Raw genomic sequence first — 24,743 nt, 5'->3', positions numbered from 1 at the left:
CTATAAGTTATGATAAATATGGAATGAAAGGAAAAGACCCATACTGCTTGACAAAACTGCTGAAATAAACCATATGTGTCAGCAAAATTAAATCACACAATAATGGGTTTAAAATATAACACACTAAAGTATGTCAGTATAACTTAAATTCCGATGATAAAAAATAATGGTATTATTTTACAGCTAAAGTGATGTATTTCTATAAAAACTCAAACTTATAATGTAAAAAAGACAAAACTCACTGAATTTCCTTCACACAAGAAACTATCACCATACAGATGAGCTTCCCATACCAGTACATATTATAGAATGTATACTATCAGGCACGTATGTAATAATATTTTACACACAATTGTAAGACTTATTCTGCCATCGAAATAAGTGCATAAAAACTGATGTTACTTGGAAAGTGTATCTTCTATCAGTCACACCAGAAAAACGTCAGTCAATTTCATATTTATTTGTATACTGTTTTCTTACTCAGCTACAACATTTGCATCTTATTACTTACATAAAAGCTACAGTTACAAATATGGGGTAAATTTTCAGTTTCTTCATAAATGAAAGAAAAAATTCGTATCTTGCACAAAATGGTCTACAGTAAGGAATGGATATATGTTGCAGAGTTATGTCATAAATTGATTGTATTGTCAGAAGAAAATTATCATAAAAATAAATTACAAGAAGCATTATAAAGAAAACAGTACATTTTTATCAAAGACAAATTAATTTAATTACCTTTAAATCAGAACTTCACAATATTTCATATTCTACATACTAATGAAACTCAGCATTCATCAGACAGACAACAAGAAAATGTAGTAAATGTAAATGAATAACACACATCATTCCTGAGATTAGACTCACATTCACATCCTAAACACACAAGAAAGAAAGAAAGAAAGAAAGAAAGAAATGTCTCACCTTTTGCAGACACACAATCATGGAAATAGGAACAAAACTTATCACAAGTACAATAAAAAAGACCGTAACACAAATAGTTGCTAGTGAGTATTTGCACTTCAAATTAAAAATTATTCACTACTGTATACACATTCAACAATATTTTTACAATCTTGAACTTTAAAAACTTGCAACATACATGTGGGTGGTCTTACAGTAGTGCAAAAAGAAAATGGAACATTGATTTGTGCATTTTGGGCATTAGATTGAGGCATGAAATATCCACTTACAAACATTTAACCAAAAATGAGTATAACATTATAAATGTAATAGGAGTGCAACATGTTGGGCAAAAAGCAAGGAGGGAGAGCCAATAAATCCTAAAAAAACTACAAAGGGTAATTATCACAACACAGATGGTTTCATTCATCTTTCAACCGTCAAATAAAAAAAAAATTGTCACAACCACATGCTAAACTGTTATTTCAAAAATTAATATATAAACAGCTTAAAAGGTTTTAAAATTGCACATCCAATATGACAGCAATAAAATGGAAGCATAATTTATAATGAAATTGTAAAATTTTCTAGAAAAAATGCTGATATATTAATATTCATTATACAAATATGCAGCTTTAAAGATAATGTCAATGGTACGGAAGCAACAGCTACCAAACTTGATGCTGAGCTGATATTTATTGAACATTTAAGAAAAATAAAAATTATGGAGCACTGTTCCCCACAAACTTGTGATGGATCAGAAGAAATGCTTTTCATTCTCATAAATTTCTAAAGAAAATGAGGAAAAGGGGGGGGGGTGGGAGAGAGAGAGAGAGAGAGAGAGAGAGAGAGAGAGAGAGAGAGAGAGAGAGAGAGAGAGAGAGAGAATTTACACAATGTCTTTCGATTTGACACAATATTTATATAATCATGACAGTTTAATATCACAGGATATGTTGCAGTGCACAAAAATAATAATCAAGCATGCATGTCACCAGCAGACACATGACCTAAAGAGATACTGTCACAGAAGCTAATGTAGCAAGTGAACTTTGTACTCTGAGAGAGTTGAAGTATTTCCACCCTTCAGTGTGAAAGACTGAATCAGCTATGATTGACTGACCTGTCACAGGCATATGTTAACCAAATTCAGAGTTTAATAATATGAGTTCAGGCTACACACAAACACATTTATTTTGTTAACTAAGACATGAATGAAATTTATTGAACATAATAGCTCCATTATTCTGAATGCAAACACACAAAATTGTTACTAGTATCACTGTAAGTAATGAAAGGCATAGTGTTTTTCTAATATTTAAAAGAGTACTGGTTGCCAGAAGGCAACTGTAATTATATCTTCCCACTTTTTAGACAATATTTTCTGTTGTTGTCTCCAACTAAACACAAATTCTTTATATTATTATCTTCAACTGGTGTTTTTCTTTTAAAATTTGTATCACAAAGGGAAACTTGTCTGCAGTATGCCACATATCTACAGCTTGCACACACTCATGAAATTCTGTATAAAGTGTAATTTTGATCAGCTGGACCCACCAAAGTCTATCTGATGTTATCTAAAACAAACTTGTTTGTTTATCAGCTCATAAAACGGCAGAGTGAATTAGTCTCATGTTGTCCAAGTTCGATTACCCTCATTAGCCAGAAAGGATAGAAACATTCCACGTGGGAAAAATACATCTAAAAACAAAGATGATGTGACTTACCGAGCGAAAGCGCTGGTAGGTCGATAGACACACAAACAAACACAAACACACACACAAAATTCAAGCTTTCGCAACAAACTGTTGCCTCATCAGGAAAGAGGGAAGGAGAGGGAAAGACGAAAAGATGTGGGTTTTAAGGGAGAGGGTAAGGAGTCATTCCAATCCCGGGAGCGGAAAGACTTACCTTAGGGGGAAAAAAGGACGGGTATACACTCGCACACACACACATATCCATCCACACATATACAGACACAAGCAGACATCTCACAAGCAGACTCACAATTAGGTGGCAAAATCACAGACCAGCATGTCTGCTTGTGTCTGTATATGTGTGGATGGATATGTGTGTGTGTGCGCAAGTGTATACCCGTCCTTTTTTCCCCCTAAGGTAAGTCTTTCCGCTCCCGGGATTGGAATGACTCCTTACCCTCTCCCTTAAAACCCACATCCTTTCGTCTTTCCCTCTCCTTCCCTCTTTCCTGATGAGGCAACAGTTTGTTGCGAAAGCTTGAATTTTGTGTGTGTGTGTGTTTGTTTGTGTGTCTATCGACCTGCCAGCACTTTCGTTCGGTAATTCACATCATCTTTGTTTTTAGATAAATCTATATTCAAGAAGACATGAAAACTCACAATTAGGTGGCAAAATCACAGACCAGCATTTCTGTACACACAAGTATTAGACATGAAATCTGATGCATAGAGGCCGCCACATGCGCTGAGAAGTCAGTTTCGGTGAGATCGTGTACCAGCACTCTCACCTGAAGATGGCGGCCAGTTGGACCGCTGAAATATTGTGTCAAGATGACATTATGATCCGGCTGCACACCAGAGAAGAATATTATCAGTTATTACGCCGGGAAAGCCTTCGGCATCACAAAATAAATCACAGTTTCTGCCAATTACATGCAAGCAGACTCATTGTGCACTTCAACATCTCTCTGTATTTCCAAGAAACAAAGTGTGATTTGGGTGATTGTGCCAAGACAGAATCTGCACATATCCAAAAGAAACAACAACAAAAACAATGAACACAAATTAATTTCTAGGTAGCCACAACAGTCGCACATATACACACTTGTGTTCTTATTACATAATGGAGTACAATTTTTAAAAAAGTGTAAAAACAAGACCCAGCAAGGAGCACACGGCAGCGATATGATGATGACTATGGTGATCTTTGGCAGCACAATATTTTAATGACAGCCATATATGTATATACAGTCTTGTATCTGGAAAAAAGAAAAAATAATTAAAAATTCCTCCTCACTCTTTTGCACTATAGGCACACGATAAAATAATTTCTAAGACACCAAAATTTATGACACCACAGTTTAAATGGTTTATAGCACAGCTGTTCACTAAATTACAAATGCCAGAAAAGTTGTACAAAATGAAATAAGAATAAGCTTTGCACAAAACAGAAGTTACGCACAAATCAAATTTTTAACTACAGTGTTTGATACTTGACAAGGAATTCCAACAATTACCACGTACATTATGATATTTTACATCATACTGTTACACTAAAGACTTTGGTAAACAAGACAATATTTCTATCATTCTTTGAAAAATAATAAGTCATTATTTCAAAAAATACTTTTTTCCTTGTACCCACTTCCCATACTATTGTGTCTGTCAGGACATCATACACAAGATTGCAAGAATTTTTTTCAGCTACCCTTCCTTTTTAACACTATAAATCCAAGTGGCTGGGCATGTGGATCAAGAACCACAACTATAAGTGCAGGAATTCTATTCATCATTCAATTATGTATCCTCCACAGGTCACCTCTTTGGCCTCTTCCTGTAAATGATGCAAAGCTTTACCATTTGGTTAAATTAACATAACAAACTACTCCTTTCATTTTGTGCATTTGATATTACCTTTTCATTTTCACTTTAACGTCAATACTTTCTTAATCCCACAAGGACTTTTAAACTTCTTGGCAGATCAAAAGTGTATGCCAGAATGGAACTCAAACCTGGATCAAGTGATCTACCAGCTGTGCTATACAAGCACAGATCATGACCCGCCCTCACAATTTTCCTTCCACCAGTATCTCTGCTCCTATCTTCCAAGCTTCACAGAAGTTCTCCTGCACATTTTGTGAAAGGCAAAGGTCCCAGGTTTGAGTCTTGGTCTTGCAATAGTTTCAATCTGTCAGTAATTTTTAAATCAGCACACATTCAGTGCTGTAGAGTAAAATTTCATTCAGGCCAAGGACACTTTTGTCTTTGGTAAACTCTAATCACAATTACTTACCAATCAGATGTATCTGAAAGATAAATACAGCTGGACAGATGTGGATTCCACTACTGCCCATGTGTAAAGGAAGATAGCCATAAATAAATGCCCCTTCAATAACCAAAATTTTTGAGGAAGAGCAAAAATCCCATTTAAATAGTCAATGCTTATTCATGATTTCTGTGGCAAACATCCATGTGGGACAAACTGTTTTACATCCTGTACACCAAGTACTTTTTATCTTTACAGACAGTAACTATTTAAAAATTACAGCTTCTAGTGTGCTAAGGTATACAAAAGGGCTTCAAATAAGTTTAAAAACTTCCATTTTGTCAACTAAGTTTAAGAATATCTGTGCTGATCCACCATTAAAATTTTTGTCGAGCAGAAAGCAAGTCAGTAGAAAACAGGAATTACAAAACTGTACTTGTGTAAAAACAGTGTGTAGTGCGTTTAAAAATATTCAGAAGGCTACTGAACATTTCAAAGCACAATGCATTGTCGCTGATGAAGCCAACGAAAAGGCAAAGGATGCTGCATATATTAATTTCCAAGGATGAGTCTTTTAACAGAATTGCTCGAAACTCAAAGAACAAGATTGTTGTTTAATGCTTCATATTAAAGATTGCTTCAAAGTGTACCACAATGAAAGTTTATTTTAAGGGAACATGTACATTTTCCAACATAATAAATGTCTAATATTAACAATTCTTGAAACTCTCGTTAATTATTAGCAAATAATTTCTACCCTATAGCAATTTAAATAAAATGCTGCCTTCCTGCACCAGCTGGCCCAAAAAACCATTATCACTATGCTAATCACAAGCAGAGACACTACTGGCTTTAAGGAATAATTGCTTGTATGGGAAAGCCTGTACTTCATTAAGTATTTTTCAAAATCTTTAAACATAATGGACCTTTGTGTATACCTATTCAAACATCATGTATGGCACATTTCCAAAATGCAACAGCCTACTAATTAACAATGGAGAACTTATGTTGTTCTCTGTCTTTTATATAATCAAGTTTGCCGTCTTCTCTCTTTTTGCAAGGCCTTCATGTACAAGCACTGAAGACACTAAATCAAACAATGGAAACTCCACATACGAATATCAACACTGTAGGAAAAGATAGATTGCTACTTACAGTAAAGAAGAAACGTTAAGTTGCAGAGGGGCACAATTAAGACACACAAGGTTTTCAGCCACAGCCTTCATCAGCAAAGGCAAACAGACAAACACACCATTCGTGCACACAGGCAGGCAGACTTCACACACATGTAACTGCCAACTCCGGCAGCTCAGACCAGACTGTAACTATCATGTGTGATGGCAGCAACAATTTAGAAGGAGCAGGGAAGGAAGTGCAACTAACAGCACCTGCATTTCTACAGCCGTCACTCCTTTCACACCAAAAAATCGTTTACAGCATGGCCACCTGGTAATGTCATATTTACAGTGAAAAGAACTTCCTTGTTCAGTATGCCGAGGGTCTCACCAAGGCCTTCATGTACAAGCACTATTCCCCAGACCTAGTCTGCAAACAGGTGTCTCGTGCGATTTCGCTCCACACCTCCCATCCCCCCACCAACCCCAAGAACTTGCCACAAAGGCGAGCCCTCTTTGTCACCGAGTACTACCCCAGACTGGAACAACTGAACCTTATCATTTACCAGGCATTTACCATGCCCTGAAATGAGGGAGATCCTTCCCACTCCTCCTAAAAAGGTGTTCCATTACTCACTAACCCCCACAAGTCTAAGTCCATCCCTACGCCATTCCCAAAACCTAACTCATTGCTACAAGGATCATACCCCAGTGGAAGGCCCAGGTGCAAGACCTGTCCAATCCACCCAACCAGCACTAACTATTCCAGCCCTGTCACATGTTTACCCTACCCTATCAGTGGCTGGGCCACCTGTGAAAGTAGCCATGTCATTTACCAGCTCTGCTGCAAACATTGCATAGTTTTTTATATTGGTGTGACTAGCAACTAGATATCCACCAGGATGAAAAGCAGCCACCAAACTGTGGCCAAGAGCAAAGTAGACTACCCAGTAGCACAACATGCAGCTAAGCATAATATGCTCAATTTCAATGGCTGCTTCACTATGTGAACCATCTGTATCCTCCCCTCCACCACCAGCTTTTCTGAACTGTGCAGATGGGAGTTATCTTTTCAATACATTCTCTACTCCCGTAATTATCCTGGCCTCAACATAATGGTAACAATGTCCCCACATTCTTCAACCAACAGTTTCCACCCCTTCTGTCCTATCATTTACTCCCCATTCTCATTTCCCAGCCTCTGCCAATGCACCTGCCCGTCTTTCCCCACTCCTCTCCTTTTCGCTGCTTTTTTCCCCACCTCCCTGCCCACAACCTCCTGACACTGTGCCTGTTTCAATCTAGTCCCTGCACACTTCACCACACAGCATTCGTCTCTCTCCCCAACCACACACTACTAACCATTTGCCTTCCCACCCCCTCCAGATTGCTGCTTGCATCCCACACGATGATGTATTCCGGTCCAAGATGCTGTTGGTTGTCGTGTGCATGAGGTATGCTTGCTTGTGTGTATGAGTGGTGTGTGTTTCTCTTTTTCCTGTTGATGATGCAGGCTATCACCAAAAGCTTTGAGTGTCTTAATTGTGCCTATCTGCAACTTAACATGTCTTCTTTACAGTAAGTATAAACCTATCTTTTCCTATATTGTTGATATTGGAGAAACTAACAATCCAGGTAAGTATTATATCTGAAGTGGTGAGAAACACTGGAATCAACTTTTAGCCACAGATTATGAAAACAGCATTCAAATTTTAACACTTTTTTCCCTTGGTGGGTATAATATAATCAGCCTAATCCAGCAAAAACTCACAAATACAAGCTATGGCCAGCAACCAGAACACCTTTTTAATTGCATTCCATCTATCTTTAATTTGGACATGAATCCGTATGATTTACATCTCTGTGATTGAAACGACACAGTTTTATGTCACCTTTTTATCTTTTTTCTATATAAAATGCCTTTTGATTATTTATTTCTTAATTATTAAAAACAATAGTGATTGTCATTGTAAGGAAAGTCGCAGTAGGTATGGATTCAATAATCACCTGTGTTTATCTGGCACCCTATTGAATAGTATTTCCTTACAAAGCAACAATCAGTGCCACAATTAAAACTCAGTAGCTGGCCTACGCTTTCACTACATTGCCCCTATATGCTCCCACAAGCAGCACTTTACTGTCCTCACCATTACCCTGCCATCCTTCCCCCTTCCCACCCCAAACTCATCCTTACTCCCAGAGGTGTGTGTGTGTGTGTGTGTGTGTGAGAGAGAGAGAGAGAATGGCTCTGAGCACTATGGGACTTAACATCTATGGTCATCAGTCCCCTAGAACTTAGAACTACTTAAACCTAACTAACCTAAGGACATCACACAACACCCAGTCATCACGAGGCAGAGAAAATCCCTGACCCCGCCGGGAATCGAACCCGGAAACCCGGGCGCGGGAAGCGAGAACGCTACCGCACGACAACGAGCTGCGGACACGAGTGAGAGAGAAGAGAGAGAGAGAGAGAGAGAGAGAGAGAGAGAGAGAGAGAGAGATTAGGGGGAGCACGAGGTTAAGGTGACGACGGGGGAGAGGTCGAGGTGACGACGGGGGAGAGGGTCGGGGGTGGGATGGGGGGGAGGGGGATAAGGGGAGAGGGAGAGGGGGACAGGGATAAGGGGATAGTGATAAGGGGAGAGGGATAGGGGGAGAGGGATAAGGGGATAGTGGGAGGGGGATAAGGGGATGGGGAGAGAGGGATAAGGGGATGGGGAGAGAGGGATAAGGGGATAAGGGGATAGGGTGAGGGGGATAAGGGGATAGGGTGAGGGGGATAAGGGGATAGGGTGAGGGGGATAAGGGGATAGGGTGAGGGGGATAAGGGGATAGGGTGAGGGGGATAGGGTGAGGGGGATAAGGGGATAGGGTGAGGGGGATAGGGGGAGGGGGAGGGGGAGAGGGGGAGAGGGATAGGGATAGGGGGAAAGGGGGAGGGGGGAGGGATAGGGGGAAAGGGGGAGGGATAGGGGGATAGGGGGAGGGGGAGAGGGGGATAGGGATAGGGGGAGGGGGAGAGGGGGATAGGGATAGGGGGAGGGGGAGAGGGGGATAGGGATAGGGATAGGGATAGGGATAGATGTGTCTTCTGACCACTTCAGACCAGTTTCTTTCACTCTTCTTCTTTGGAATCCTTCCAGATTCAATACTCTTTCTCTAAACATTTCATTGGTTGCTGTTTCTTCACCTTTTATATTATTTTTTTCAAAATCCTTTTGTACTTCATGGGTCAAATTTCTTCTCGACATCTTATTCCACAAATATTTGAGGATCTTTATGGAAAATCTATTGTTTTGCGTTTGGTATAAAAGCCAAAAAGTATAGTCTACTTTTTCTTGTTACTTCTTTTTTAAATTTTTTTCCCCTACAGAAATTCTTAAGCCAGACCTATTAGCTACTTCTTCTAAAAGATTAATTTGTGTTGTAATATGTCACATTTACATTAAGTATAAAAAAGTCGCCTACAAATCTGAGCGTTTATTCCAGTTTTTTGTTTCATCTTCCCAACTGTAATGGTGAAATTTTATATTCATTCAACTTTCCATTCTCACTGTTTTTTTCTCTGACAATTAAAAACAATTGGGGACGTGCCATCATCTTGCAATGCAATTGTGTTTATTCTGAAGGGCTGAGGTATTTCGCCCACAAATTTCACTTTAGATGCTGTGTCTGTAAGTGTTTGAGAGATTAGAGTTGCTAATTTAGACTTTACACCAAATTCTCACATTATTTTACCTGTTCTTTATCTGTTAAAACAATCAAATGTCTTTTTGAAATTAACAAACATTACTAGAATATCTGTGGTGAATGACTAAATTACATATTTGTTCAGAACATGATCTGACATTCCTAAAACGATCTAGATATTCACCAAAATGATCATCCAATATTGTTTCTATTCTGTTAAGTACAATATTGGAAAAATATTTTACAGGCAAGCAAAGAAATCTCTCTAATTTTTAACGTTTTGTTCATTGCCTTTCTTATTGTAGTGAATGTATCAAGGCTACCTTACAATCTCCTGGATTTTTTTCCATTTTTGAGATTTCCTTAAAGATTAATAATTTTAACTCATTTTTTATTTTTGGTGGAGACCATTTCAAAAGTTCTGCTATAACACAGTCTCCCCAACTAGTCTTACTGTTTTTTAAAGGTCTTCATTACTTCTTCAATTTTTCTGGTAGAGGTAAATCTTGTTCAAGATTTTCATGATTGTTTGAGAATCCCAACGTATCGATTGGTTCTCGACAATATATCCTTAATCAAGTGAGGTGATGACATGTGCGTCACTTCCAACAAACCACAGCTGGTCTTCCTCCTACTTCCATTATTGACCAATTAACAAGATGTCAAAAAGTAAAATTTCATACATCACTACACAGCCAATTCAGAGAAAAAGAATGAAAGAAACCGGTGATGTCCTTGTTGAACAAACCATCCTCACATTTTCCTCAAGTTGCACAGGGGCTCTACAGGAAACCTCAAAATGGATGGCTGGGCTGCTTTAGTTCTCCAAAGAAATTAATTCACTTTCTGTCAGTATTGCTATTAGTATATACAACACTTAACAAGAAAGTAATCTGGAGAAGGGGATTAATACAAAATGTAATGCTTTATAGAGTTGTACACCAATTGCAATAAGTATACATACAATGAATTTGGAATTACTTACATTATAGGAGCGACGTTTCACTGAATTACACAATTTCGGTTTTGTTGGCCAATTCCAACTCGGCTAACATCTCTCTCAATTTCATCATCATCTTCAATACTGTAATAAAAGAAAACATAATGATATCAGTTCTTAAAACTCAGAGTAATTGGGATACGCACATAAACTTTCAGCGAAATCAGAATATGACAGAATTGTACTCACACAAACATTCTACTAAGTTATTGTAACAAATGCTTACATACCATGGCAATAAATTATACTTTCTTAAGTGGTTTGATTAGCTGATACATAGTAAATGCTATAACCAGATCTATAACAACTTATTTTATTTTAGCTTGAGAATTAGGACTTCTAGCTAAATAAATTTTAAATATATCAAGGGTGCAACCCACTGATATAAATCTTTGATTATGCTAAGAGTATGGTGCAAGAAATTTTTTGAGGTCTGGATCCATTATCATGGATAGTTATTTTTCAGTTTCAATTCCCAAAGATTTATTCAGGAAGGGACTTTATTTAACTTTGCATGCCGTCTTCTAACTTTCCATCATCCATGTCTAATAACACATTTTGCATTACACACTGTAGAATCAAGATTTTTATCCTTTGTTTTAAAAATCATGAGAGCACTTGTGGTACTTCACTCTTTACTTTGCACCAATTTAACTATTTGACTAGAACAATTAATATACAATACAAAACTTCCTGGCAGATTAAAACTGTGTGCCGGACCGAGACTCGAACTCGGGACCTTTGCCTTCGAGTTCGGTCCGGCACACAGTTTTAATCTGCCAGGAAGTTTCATATCAGCGCACACTCCACTGCAGAGTGAAAATCTCATTCTGGAATATACAATACAGTTTATGCACGTAGCAGCTGCAAGTACTGGATACAATTAGCACACTGAACTCCAATGGACAATGAACACACTACACTGATCACAAGATTGAATGTCAACAATAATTGGGGAAATAAAATCAGTATCATATATTGAACTTGTAAAATGATACATGAATTAATGTCTTCACTGTCTCCCACAGATCCATGAAGGACGATCCTCAGGTACATGGAATGAATCCAGCCGAACAACATAATAGTATTTGTGCCTGCCTCAATTAAGCAAGAATTAGTAGAAAAGCAGCCATTTAAAAAAGAAGTGCTGCTTCTATAGGTTATTAAATAGCTGCTGTTTATCTCTTTATGTTGACACGAATCCATTGGTATTTTTAAAGAAAGTAGTTACCTACATCTGTAATAATGGAAAGTTGTTTAAAATATAATACTTACAGGAATTTTTAACACTTGAATCTAAACAGATAATTTGCAGTAGTGGCTAATGTGATGAGCTTTTAATTTTCTTTTGAGTAGGCTATTTTCTTATGTTAAAAATATGGTTCGGTTTGCTGTTATTCGGAGTGATTATAACATTCAAATACGGTCAATATTCTCACAAAATATCTCTTATTTTTATGTAATTAAAGCTTAAAAGTCATTAAATACCAAGATTTGCTCAAGTGATCGAAAACACTCTGTTATCGGCTGAAGCTCTGGTGATGTCACAGACTAGGAGTAAGATGAAGCTGTATGTGTGTTACAGGAATGCTAGCCGCAGTTACTACATTTTTCCGTATTTTTTCTGCAAAATTGTTTAGCTATTTAGTGGTGGAAAATACATTTGCAACTTTTAAGTAACAACTGAAAGGAATTTTCTGAACACCGATAATGGAAACCTTACGAAAATGGATGCATTTATGCTCCACTCACTTAGGGCAGTGATATCTGAAAGACGGACATTCTTTTCCCTGCTCCCTGCAACATTGTTAAGGAACTGTGGAACTTTTGCAAATGGTTCTGTATCTTAATGCTGATTCCTGCTACACAAGATGCCCAGCAGACACATTGCCAGAAGCACATGCTCTGTGGTGCAACGGATAGCGTGTGTGACTGTGGGTAAGATGAACACAGGTTTGTATCCTGGAAGGATCATAAATTTTTACGAAAGATGAAAAAAAGTGTTAGCAGGCACTCATTGTAGCATTTGTTTCGAGGCTGGGATGTATTGTATATAGCTTGGCATTAATCGTAACCTGAAAAATGGACAACTGAGGTAAATGCATGTACTTTGCTTACAAACAATTATCTGTTTTGGAAAGCATTGCTAATAGTGTAGGTTTTTCTTTTTTTTTTTTTAGGGTGCCCGGTCCGTGACTTAGGAAACAGTAAAAAACGAAAATGGAAACCAGCAGCAATGGGAACGAAACTCAAAAAATTGGAGAAACTAAAAGCAGAAGGAAAGCTTAAAAATCCACTACAGAAAGGGTTTGGTTGTCCCCAAAAAAAGCTTCAAATGACTGACGTCATCTCACTGGCAGTAATAAACTCGAGAACGCGATCGGCCGAGCGCGTGTCATCTGCTAAAATGGACGATGTATCAGGCGACAGCTGTAGACGGGCGCGTAACGGAGTAAAATAGGGGCACTCAATTAAAAGGTGTCTTACCGTCCACAGCTGAGAGCAGTGCGGACAGAGTGGGGGAGGATCGCCGGTTAAAAGATGTCGATGGGTAAAAAGACAGTGCGCTATCCGGAGTCTAGTTAAAATTACCTCCTCCCGACGACGCGTTCGGGAGGAAGAGGTCCAAGCACAGGGAAGAGCTTTCACGTACCGCAATTTATTATGGGGAAGTGTCGACCAATGTGCGTGCCATAAAAGAACAAGACGACGACATAAAACGCTCCGTAGATCGGTGAAGGGAATCGATTGAAAAGATAACATACTGTATCCGCTGATGGCGGCGGATGTATTGGCCAGCCTGGAGAACAGCGTAAAGCTCCGCAGTATAAACCGAACACTGGTCGGGAAGCCGAAATCGATTTGGGGTGTTGCCAACAATATAGGCACTCCCTACACCTAACGATGTTTTCGAGCCATCAGTGTAAATAAATGTGGCTTCCTTCACTTGTGCACATAGAGCAGCAAATGCCCGACGATAAACAAGTGAAGGGGTACCATCCTTGGGAAATTGACAAAGGTCACGGAGCAGGCAGATCCGGGGACGGAGCGAAAGTGGTGCTGTACCCCAAGCTGTCAAGAAGGTTTTAGGAAAGCGGAAGGAAAGAGAATGGAGCAGTTGACGGAAGCGGACTTCAGGTGGTAGTAGGGAGGAAGGGCGGCCTGCATACCCTACATCCAAGGAGGCGTCGAAAAAAATGTCATGGGCTGGATTAGCAGGCATGGAAGACAGATGGCTAGCATAACGACTCAGAAGGACCGCTCGCCGATTGGACAGCGGAGGTTCAACAGTCTCAGCATAAAGGCTTTCCACAGGGCTGGTGTAAAAAGCTCCAGACACTAAACGTAATCCACGGTGGTGGATAGAGTCGAGATGCCGAAGAATAGACGGGCGAGCAGAGGAGTAGACTATGCTTCCATAGGCCAATTTCGAGCGCACTAAGGCGCGATAGAGGCGGAGAAGGACCACTTGGTCCGCTCCCCAGGAGGTACCATTCAGGACATTGAGGGTGTTGAGGGATCGCAGACAGCGAGCCAAAAGATAGGAAACTTGGGAGGACCAGCACAGTTTTCTGTCAAACATAAGACCCAAGAATTTAGCGACGTCCGAAAACGGAAGGTTGACAGGTCCTAGATGTAAGGAGGATGGAAGAAACTCCTTACGTCACCAAAAATTAACACAAACGGTCTTACTGGGAGAAAAATGGAAGCCGGTTTCGATGCTCCAAGAGTGGAGGTGATCGAGACATCCTTGAAGACGTCGTTCAAGAAGGCTGGACCATTGAGAGCTGTAGTAGATTGCAAAATCGTCCACAAAGAGGGAGCCTGAGACATCAGGAAGGAGACAATCCATAATTGGATTTATGGCAATGGCAAACAGTACAACACTTAGCACAGAGCCCTAGGGTACCCCGTTTTCTTGGGAGAAAGTACGGGAGAGAGTAGTGTTCACCCGCACTCTAAATGTGCACTCTGCCATAAAGTCGCGAAGAAAAAGGGGCAGCCGACCTCGAAAGCCCCAAGAGAACAGTGTGCGGAGGATGCCTGTCCTCCAACAGGTATCGTATGCTCTCTCCAGATCAAAAAATATTGCTACTGTTTGGCGTTTCCGGAGAAAATTGTTCATGATATAAGTGGAGAGAGCAACAAGATGGTCAACTGCAGAATGATGCTTTCGGAAACCGCATTGGGCAGGTGTTAAAAGACTGTGGGACTCCAGCCACCAAGCTAAACGGCAATTCACCATATGCTCCAAAACCTTACATACACTACTCGTGAGAGAAATGGGGCGATAGCTAGGTGGGAGATGTTTGTCCTTTCCAGGTTTCGGAACAGGAACGACGATAGCTTCCCGCCATCGTCTGGGAAAGTACTGTCGGTCCAAATTCGATTATAAAGGCGAAGGAGGTAACGCAGACTATGGGTTGATAAATGCAGCAACATTTGGATGTGAATACCATCCGGTCCTGGGGCGGAGGAGCGAGAAGAAGAGAGTGCATGTTGGAGTTCCCGCATGGAGAAAACACTATTATAGCTTTCGCGATTTTGAGAGAAGAAAGCAAGAGGTTACACTTCCGCTGCACGTTTCTTCGGGAGAAACGCTGGCGGGTAATTTGAAGAGCTCGAAATCCCAGCAAAGTGTTGACCCAGTGAGTTAGAAATTGCGACGGGGTCCACTAACGTATCACGCACAACAGTGAGCCCAGAGACCGGGGAGAAACTAGGCGCGCCTGATAACCGTCGAATCCGACTCCAAACTTCCGAGGAGGGAGTGAAGGTGTTAAATGAGCTAATAAAGAATTTCCAGCTTGCCTTCTTGCTATCACGGATGACGCGACGGCATCACGCACGGAACTGCTTATAGCGGATACAGTTGGCCAAAGTAGGATGGTGGTGGAAAACGCGAAGAGCACGTCGCCGCTCACGTATTGCGTCACGGCATGCCTCGTTCCACCAAGGAACTGGGGGGCGCCGGGGCAATTCGGAGGTGCGTGGTATTGAACGTTCTGCAGTTGTAAGAATAACGTCTGTAATATGTGTGACCTCATCGTCGACACTAGGAAAGTGACTGTCATCGAATGTCGCTAGAGACGAAAAAGTGTCCAATCGGCTTGGGCAAACTTCCAGCGTCGCGGGCGCATATATGGCAGTTGAGGCTGCAGTCTAAGGACACATGGAAAGTGGTCACTCGAGTGTGTATCATCAAGGGCGAACCATTCGAAGTGCCGAGCTAGCGGTACAGTGCCGACCGAAAGGTCCAAATGAGAGAAATTTGTCGTGGAGGCAGACAAAAAAGTAGGGACCCCAGCGTTGAGGCAAACTAGATCCGCTTGGTGGAAGACGTCTAGCAATAGTGAGCCACGTGGACAAGGATGTGGAGATCCCCAAAGCGGGTGGTGGGCATTGAAGTCCCCAACCAGCAAATAGGGGGGTGGAAGCTGACCAAGAAGATGAAGGAGATCAGCTCGTGCCATTGGTGTGGACGATGGAATGTATACAGTACAAAGGGAAAAGGTATATCCAGAAAGGGAAAGACGGACAGCGACAGCTTGGAAGGAAGTGTTTAAGGGGATTGGGTGATAACGGAGAGTATCATGGAGAAGAATGATGAGTCCTCCATGTGCTGGAGTGCCTTCAACAGCGGGGAGATCAAATCGGACGGACTGAAAATGGGGGAAAACAAAGCGGTCATGGGGACGCAGCTTTGTTTCCTGAAGGCAGAAGATGACCGGCGAGTAGGATCGTAAGAGGATCGACAATTCAACCCGATTGGCTCGAATGCCGCGTATATTCCAGTGGATAATGGACATAGGGTGAACAGAAAATGGAGGAATGTGACCAAGGTTGCCGTCAACTCAATGACTGCTCAGAGCTTGCGACCGACAGCATGGAATGGCATTCAGCCAAAGGCAGAAGATCCTGATCCATAGGTTGTTCAGGAGCAGCTCCTGCCACCAGTGATCGGCCGGTTGATCAGCCGCCAGCAGTGCGCCTCGCCGACACAGAAGATGGCCGAGGGCGATTTCCGCCAGGTGGTGCTGTAGATGAGACACGCCTTGGCGGAGAAGGAGATGAACTGGGTTTCTTAGTAGCCTTCTTGGAAACATGATGTTTAGATGGAGGAGGAACCGATGGTTGTGAAGTTGGGGTACATAAAAAATCTTCATGAGTATGCTCTTTTTTCGAAGTCTTGGTGACTGACTTTTGGGCTCGAGATTTAGCAGAACCCGATGAAGGGTGAGCCATAGAGTGGGCAGGCGAAAGTGGTGAGGTTGAACGGGCGATCTTTGCGCTGGTCGATCTGACGACCGTGGCACTAAAGGTGAGGTCGCAAGTCTGCGTGGGCGCCTCCTTTGTTGGCCGAGGAGAAGCAAGGGCAGTGCTGTATTTTCCTGTCTGAGGCACGGTGGGCTGTCGACTGGCGAATAATTTTTGAGCATCAAAGGTCGACACCTTTTCCTTCACTCTGATTTCCTGAATGAGCTTTTCGTCTTTAAAAATGGGGCAATCTCGAGAGGAAGCAGCGTGGTCACCCATACAGTTGATGCAACGAAGGGATGGAGGTGGACAAGCACCCTCATGGGCATCCTTGCCACACGTAACACATTTGGCCGGATTGGAACAGGACTGGCTGGTGTGATTGAACCGCTGACACCAATAGCAACGCGTAGGGTTTGGGACGTAAGGGCGAACGGAAATTATCTCATAGCCTGCTTTGATTTTCGATGGGAGTTGAACTTTGCCAAATGTCAAGAAGACAGTGCGGGTTGGAATGATGTTCGTGTCAACCCTTTTCATAACTCTATGAACAGCCGTTATGCCCTGGTCAGACAGGTAGTGCTGAATTTCTTCGTCAGACAATTCGTCGAGGGAGCGTGTATAAACGACTTCACGTGAGGAATTTAAAGTGCGATGCACGTATGACATGCAGGTAATACAAATTTAACGGCTGTGCCGTTTGCAAGTGTAAAATAATGTCAGTGTCTGAAGCAGACTTAATTTCATTTTATGTAAGATGATGAAACTTTAAAACTTAAAGAGTAAGAATCCTAGCTGGACAGTATACATATATAAACAACAACATTGTTTCTAATAAAGTAAAAAAAGTGTGTGGTCATATTAACTAGAAATTATCATTTTGAATGAGGTGTGTGTGAACAGCTACTGCAAATGGAAGTGCATGTAAACACCAAGAAAAACACAATAATACTCTGTTTCTAATTGATGTGGTGAAATTTTGTAATTGAGATGCAGTTTTCATTCGAACAGACTGTTGATTTGTTTTATAAATAAGTTAAAATATTATTGCAAGCTAGATTTAACAGCAACCTACAATTATCATTATTGATATTTGACAGTCCACTGCTCTACCAACTGAACTACAAATAATGAGCAATAATTTTTACCATGAGTTTAATTTCAACGAGTGATGCTATCCTTTTTTGTAGCAGTGGGCAACCCTATCTTGGAGGTAAATTAATATTAACTTCAGACTGTAACATATTTTTAATTTAAGTAAGGGAACTTTAGCATCGACATAGTGGTACAGAGCAACCAATTTTTTCGTACATTCTCATTCTCTGGAACACTCCAAATCAATTTTTTTTTATGGGTGCATTTGTACAGTGCGGCCCATTTGTAATCCATTTTCCAAAACATAAATTCCAAAACAAGGCATCACTGTGAATTAGCTTTATAACAGTAGCAGCAGTGAGCCCGCCAGTGACACAAATGGAGCATTTTAGTGGGCTTTCAAATTATTTGAATTTCATTTCCGTTTTTGTAAAAGAATACTGAGCATCTTATGAGCATAAAATGACATAATTAACCATTTATGGCTATTTCCAGAAAACAGCCAAATATTCTATTGGCAGTGGCGCCTAATGTCATTCTTCATTTTAGCTGGGAGCTTGTTAAAGACTTTTACACCAGGCTATACAATTCCAATGTACATGCAAATTATCCATTTGTTTAGCATTGTCATTCTGGAAATCACAGTTCAGCAGACACTGATTGTATCACCAGCAAAAAGTACAATTATGGGGTAAATGTGCTGCAAAATGAGTGTAATAATTCCAAGATCCTTAAAACTGCCTCTGCAAGAAGTGTGGTTATCTACTTGATTCTACTGAATAAATATTTTATTTGGTTTAGATGCACTGTCCCAGAAGGGAACACAGCAGTGAGGGGTAAATATGCAAATAAAGTCAACACATTATTTCGATTGACACAATGAGAAATACTTTTAGTGGGTACCATGCGAAACTGAACTTTTGCATGTCAACTTCATTTTCACTTTATACCCAGCTGGACCATTTGAAAGGGATTTTACACACCATGTTTCTTTTAGTTAATGAGGATTAACGTTTGCCTGTGGTACAGGAAGGACAGTTTTCTGGTTTTATATATCTTATGAGTTTCTGTGAGACTAAGACTTTCTGTGTAGCCTGTGTACCAGTTGTAGACCAGTTCATCTACCATCTGGGCTGTGTATGGTAAAGTTGAGTTTCAGTCCTTGATTAGTATGGAATGGATAGAGTCTTGAAAAGAGGTTATAAGATGAATATTAACAAAAGTAAAACAAGGTTAATTGAATGTAGTCAGACTAAATCAGGTGATACTGAGGCAATTAAATTAAGAAGTGTGACACTCAAAGTAGCTAATGCATTTTCTTTTGCATTATTTCGGCAGGAAGACAAGTTATGGTGGGCAAAATACACAGAATATAAAAAGCAGACTGGCAATACAAAGAAAAGCTTTTCTGGAAAAAGAGGAATTTGGTAACACACAATATAAATATAAATGTTAGAAAGTCTTTTCTGCGGGTATTTGTCTGGAGTCTTTTGTGGAAGTGAAATGTGCATGATGAACATGAACAGGCAAGAAGAGAGTACAAGCTTTTGAAATGTGGTGCAACAGAAAGCTGTTGAAGATTAGATAAGGAGGAAAAAAATTTGTGGCACTGCAAGGAATACGTTGACAGGCATCAAGAAATTGTCAATTTGGTAATGGAGCAAAAGGTGTGGTGGGGAGGACGGGGAGGGGTAAAAATTGGAGTGAGACCAAGGCTTGACTACAGTAAGTGGGTTCAGACGAACATAAGTTGCAGTATTTATGCAGAGATGTAGAGGTTTGCACTGTTAGCACGGAGAGTTGCACCAAACCATGATAACAACTTAATTCACAGAATGTAAGTTAAATGTGATCTTCCTGCTTTTTTTACAAAGCTACTCAAATCTCAGTGATGATCCACAGCTTTTTAATTCTCTTTCTAAATCAACCAACTATTAAAAACACTTCTACACTGAAATTTGCCACCATTTCCATACCAAAATGTCCCTCCGCTAGAGCCTTGTAACTTACGAGTGCTGTATCTGCAGTAGTGAGCAACTTCTGTTGATTCCATTTTTAGAATGGTCTTACCTTCACATGTTGGCACACTTGGTCCATAACAGGGCTCTCAAATGGTATTCTTAAATATTCATGCACACCCATTATTAAAAAAAAGTGTGTGAAATCTTATGAGACTTAACTGCTAAGGTCATCAGTCCCTAAGCTTACACACTACTGCGGCATTAACTAGCCACAAAAGAACAACTCCATTATTATATATTATCTGGAACAAATTAAGTACTTTCTCTGAGAGAGCTTTTACTACCATTTAAAACCACCTGAAAGGAGAAACACTCCCCCAAAATGTTTCAAAAGTCTCAAAATTTACATCCCATCAGTCAGTTAAACTGCAAAATGTACTTGCCACTTGTTGCTTAGTCTTCCTTGGTAGCACTTTTAAACTCTTAGTCCGTTGCTGAAAATTGTTAGGACTATTTAACTAAATTAAGAAATAATACAAACAACATCATAGGTTTTCAGTTTACTTATTGGCATAATTACTTTGATTTGAACCCAAGTGAGCAAAGACCATTTCTTTATGCAATCCCTCATCTAATTTTCAGTTTGTTGTATGTCACTGAGTCAACCAAGCAAGCGATCCTACTCATCGATGTCCGACACTGGTACAATAATTCTGTGGTACCTTTTGAACAAGTTCACAACTAACATTTCTCTTATCTCACTTGCACATTCTTTCTTTCTTTGTTTCTTTCGCTTGTGCCTTGTCCTGCAAATTTCACAGGGTCGGCATTGTTACAATCAGATTTGGCATGGTTAATTTGAAGAGGTGGCCGGATGCCCTTCCTGCCACCACCCCATCCGTACACCCCTGGATGGAATCAGAGCACCCCAGCTGTTTGCGTCTAATGTAAATCATGAAATAGTGCGAACATGTTTCAAATGACTGCGAGTCATGTAACTGAGGTGGGATGTGGGGACCAGCCCGGTATTCACATAAAAACCGCACTGCACTTGCAACCACACTGCAAGCAGCAGCACCACTGGTTTTTATGTACATATTGTGATTACAAGATCCGACTTAGGTATGTTGCTTTAGTGATTCCTAGCTCCAAAATTTTTACAAATAAGGCAGCTGGTTACACACAGCTATTCACTAGTTGAATCCTAACTGCCAATATGTGGTTGGGGTGTGTGTAAAGACTGGTGTTATGATATTCTGTGAACTCCATAATCACATCTTGTGTATAATACTGCAAGATGGCTATTTAATGCTGTTGTAAATTTATTCAGTCTGATAATATTTTGGTTTAACTGTATGTTAAGTGATCACAAAAGTACAAAAATTCAAGGTACTGTCTGAATGATACACTGTATGCCTACAAGTGGACCTATGTTCACGTAAAATTTCGATGTTCATAATTTTGCTAATCTGGACTATTTTCCAATTAGTGGCTTAATTTGGAAACTAAATGCATTATATGATTCAGGAAAATCATAGCAACAAAAGTTTAACACCAAACCTGCCAATTACACAAGCTGAAGAGCTTAAATGACGAAAGTGCTTAGGGCAAGACAAACCTTTAACTGAGGATATTTTCTTAATTAATGAATTTTTGAAGAAGGTAAAGTGACTGCTGTAATGAATGGAATTATGGCTATCCAACTAGCTACCCAAGTTTCCTCAGATTTACTGATTACTAATGACTTTTTCCCGGCTGCTTGGGACTGTAACAACTTCAACTACTGATTTATTTCAGATTAAGAAGTTTCCTGTAAATCTAACTATGCCTTGGGAATCAGTAGTTGTTAAATTAAGAAGTACATAATACAATTGTCTCAAGTATTACTTAATTAAGTACTTGACATTTCTGTATACACTTGCTATATACATTATGTACATAATTGGAGTTATTTGTAGGAGAAGAAAAAAATTATTAGCCAAAAAGAGTAGAATGGTAGCAGGTGGATCACACCCAATTTCCCATATTTGAAAGCACAAAGAAAAACAAACTGACAATTCATATAACTAGGTCCAGCTTGACCACTTAGTTACAGAGCATACTGCCAATTACAAGGTACGTTCACAAATGTGCTGAAATAATTAAATATATTATACTCACGCTCTTTCTTGGGTGTCCAAATGATGGACAAGCTCATCTCTCTTGTTTACAATGGTTACCAGCTCATCTAGCAGCAAATTTTCACGCACCTTCTGCTCTTCTGTTTTCTGCCACTCTGCAATACACACACGATTTTAAATAATGAGATGAATGCTGCTTCTACATATGCCACATTTTAGAGTTTTGAAAAATTGAAGCATGCTTTGAATAAAGAAGTGCCCAACAGACATGCTAGATTATCTCATTCAACACAGCACATTCAGTTTGTAGCATCAATGGCTAACATTAGCTGCAATTGCAAATTTACGAATACTGTATTTACAATCATCAGATGGCACACTTCTATCTACAAACAGCACTGCACTTTATTGCTCACTCTGATTTGCTCAAGCCTAGTGGTGCAGCCTGTGTTGTTGGTATTCTGCAGCAACAACTTCACACTAGGATGTATGTCAACAGCACTATCAGTTGTACCACCACAACAGCCAATTGTAATGTAGTAGTTATTCTGTAAACTATGTCAATCTCTAACTGCTCCTTTGGTGACACTCCCTCCTTTTTGTAGACACTACCTTGAACAATTGTGTTAAAATCTGCCATATTTTGCCCTTATTTTTGAGTATCTGTGTTACATGTTCCATTCCATTTTTCATATGACTTGTTCCTAAATTTTTTGACAACTTAGTTGTTGAAACTTCCTGGCAGATTAAAACTGTGTGCCGGACCGCGACTCGAACTCGGTGACCTTTGCCTTACACGGGCAAGTGCTCTACTGACTGAGCTACCCAAGTACGACTCACACCCCATCCTCACAGCTTTAATTTCACCAGTAACTCGTCTCATACCTTCCAAACTTCATTCTGGGAACTAACTTGTTCTTGTACTGATGTGATATAGGCCTTGACACCTCCATTTTCATGATACTGAACCTCTAGTGACCCTCTGCATCATATATGATAAATCTGTTCACATTATGTCTGTTTATGAATTGTACAATGTTTCATATAAACTCTGATTACAACTTATCTAACTCTCTGCAGAATAACCACATCAGGTATTTGTGACTCTCAGAATAACCGTTATGTTTCAGGAGCAACTATTAACAAGAGGTTCCAGAGTATTTGTGCAACTGCTACCACCTATGGCCAAAAGATACAATTATCTTTTGCACATGAAAAATTAGGGCAAATCAGTATACAAGGAACAGAGTGTTTTGAATATGAGTACTTCTCAATTACTTCCTAAAAATATGCACTGACAGAAAAAAAAAACACAACAGTAAGAAAGAGTTGTGTGACGCAAATGAAAGTTGGTAGGTGTGTTTCTACATCTGAACAATAATGTCTGTTCAAATCTCATGTCAGTCACATAAGAGTGGTGCTGGTAGTGCCACTCTGAGAATGTAAATAAGGTTTGAATTAAATACATGTTGTAACAGACATGAGCATTAGTTACCTTTGAGTTTGGATGTGGTCCGAGTCGATGTTAGTCAAGGATGCCTGTAAGATGACAAAGATGCCGTTACGAACATCTCACTGAGTTCGAATGGGGTCGTGTAATAAGACTATGAAAAGCTGGACGTTCCTTCTGCGATATTGCAGAAAGACTTGGCACAAATGTAGCCACTGTACACGACTACTGGCAGCGCTGGTCATGAGAACGTACAGTCAAAAGTAGACTGCGCTACGGATGGCCTCCTGGCACTACTAACAGGGAAGACCATCATGTTCGGCATATGGCTGTGGCACGTGAAACATAATACGCAGCTGCATCTTTAGCAGAAGTTGGCACTACATACACAATGAACTGTTACAAATTGGTTTCTTCAACGACATCTAAATGACATGTAGTGTAAATTCCACTGACCCCACCCACCCACATTTGCGTTCTCGGTGATGTCGAGCAAGATCTCACTGGAGGGCAGGATGGAAGTCTGTTTGGTTTTCTGATGAAGACGGGTTCTGCATCAGTGCCAGTGATGGCCAACTGTCGGTTAGGAGGAGAACAGTTGAGGCTCTGCAACCAACCTGCCTATGTGCCAGACACACTGGACCTACACATACAGTTGTGTGTCCGGGATGCAATTTTGTATGACAGCAAGAGCACTCTCGTGGTTATCCCGTGCACCCTGACTGCAAATTTGTACGTCTATTTGGTGATTCGACCTGTGGTGCTGCTATTCCATGAACAGCATTCCACGGTATGTTTTCCGACAGGATAATGCTCGTCCACATCAGGCTGTTGTAACCTGCTCTACAGAGAATTTTTTTTTTTTTTTTTTTTGTGGTTTTAGGGCGCACAACTACAGTGGTCATTAGCGCCCAGACTAAATTAAGAATGCACCGCGAGGCACAAGGTTAAAACAGCAACAAAAAGGGACAATACTATAAAAGACAGACAGGCATAGGATTTAAAAAACGGCATAATCAAATATCCTTAGACAGGTTTGTCAAGTTGATAAAATGAAGGACGCGAGCAGCTGCTCCTGGGTCATCCGCTAAAATGGCAGCCAGAGTACATGGCAGGCCAAGATCAACGCGCAGTTTATTAAAAGTCATTAAAATGTGGCGTACCGTCAGCAATTGCCCACACGAG

At 40.2% G+C, this 24,743-nt stretch overlaps 1 protein-coding gene across 3 annotated transcripts in view; it reads right to left on the bottom strand.

The window, feature by feature from the left end:
- Window positions 1–3,174: 3,174 nt before the first annotated feature.
- Window positions 3,175–24,743, bottom strand: part of LOC126263010 (EH domain-binding protein 1) — a 206,933-nt gene continuing 185,364 nt past the window's right edge. For all 3 annotated transcript variants that reach the window (XM_049959974.1, XM_049959975.1, XM_049959976.1), the window contains 3 exons: window positions 22,149–22,263; window positions 10,660–10,758; window positions 3,175–3,859 (listed from right to left, as the gene is read on the bottom strand). In XM_049959974.1, coding sequence (XP_049815931.1) covers window positions 10,677–10,758; window positions 22,149–22,263 — 197 coding nt within the window. In that variant the 3' untranslated portion in view covers window positions 3,175–3,859; window positions 10,660–10,676. The remainder of the gene's footprint in view (window positions 3,860–10,659; window positions 10,759–22,148; window positions 22,264–24,743) is intronic.

Source organism: Schistocerca nitens, chromosome 6 (assembly GCF_023898315.1).
Source record: "Schistocerca nitens isolate TAMUIC-IGC-003100 chromosome 6, iqSchNite1.1, whole genome shotgun sequence".
Lineage (NCBI taxonomy): Eukaryota > Metazoa > Arthropoda > Insecta > Orthoptera > Acrididae > Schistocerca > Schistocerca nitens.
The sequence above is the reverse complement of the archived record's forward strand: the minus strand, read 5'-3'. Positions and strand labels throughout refer to the sequence as shown.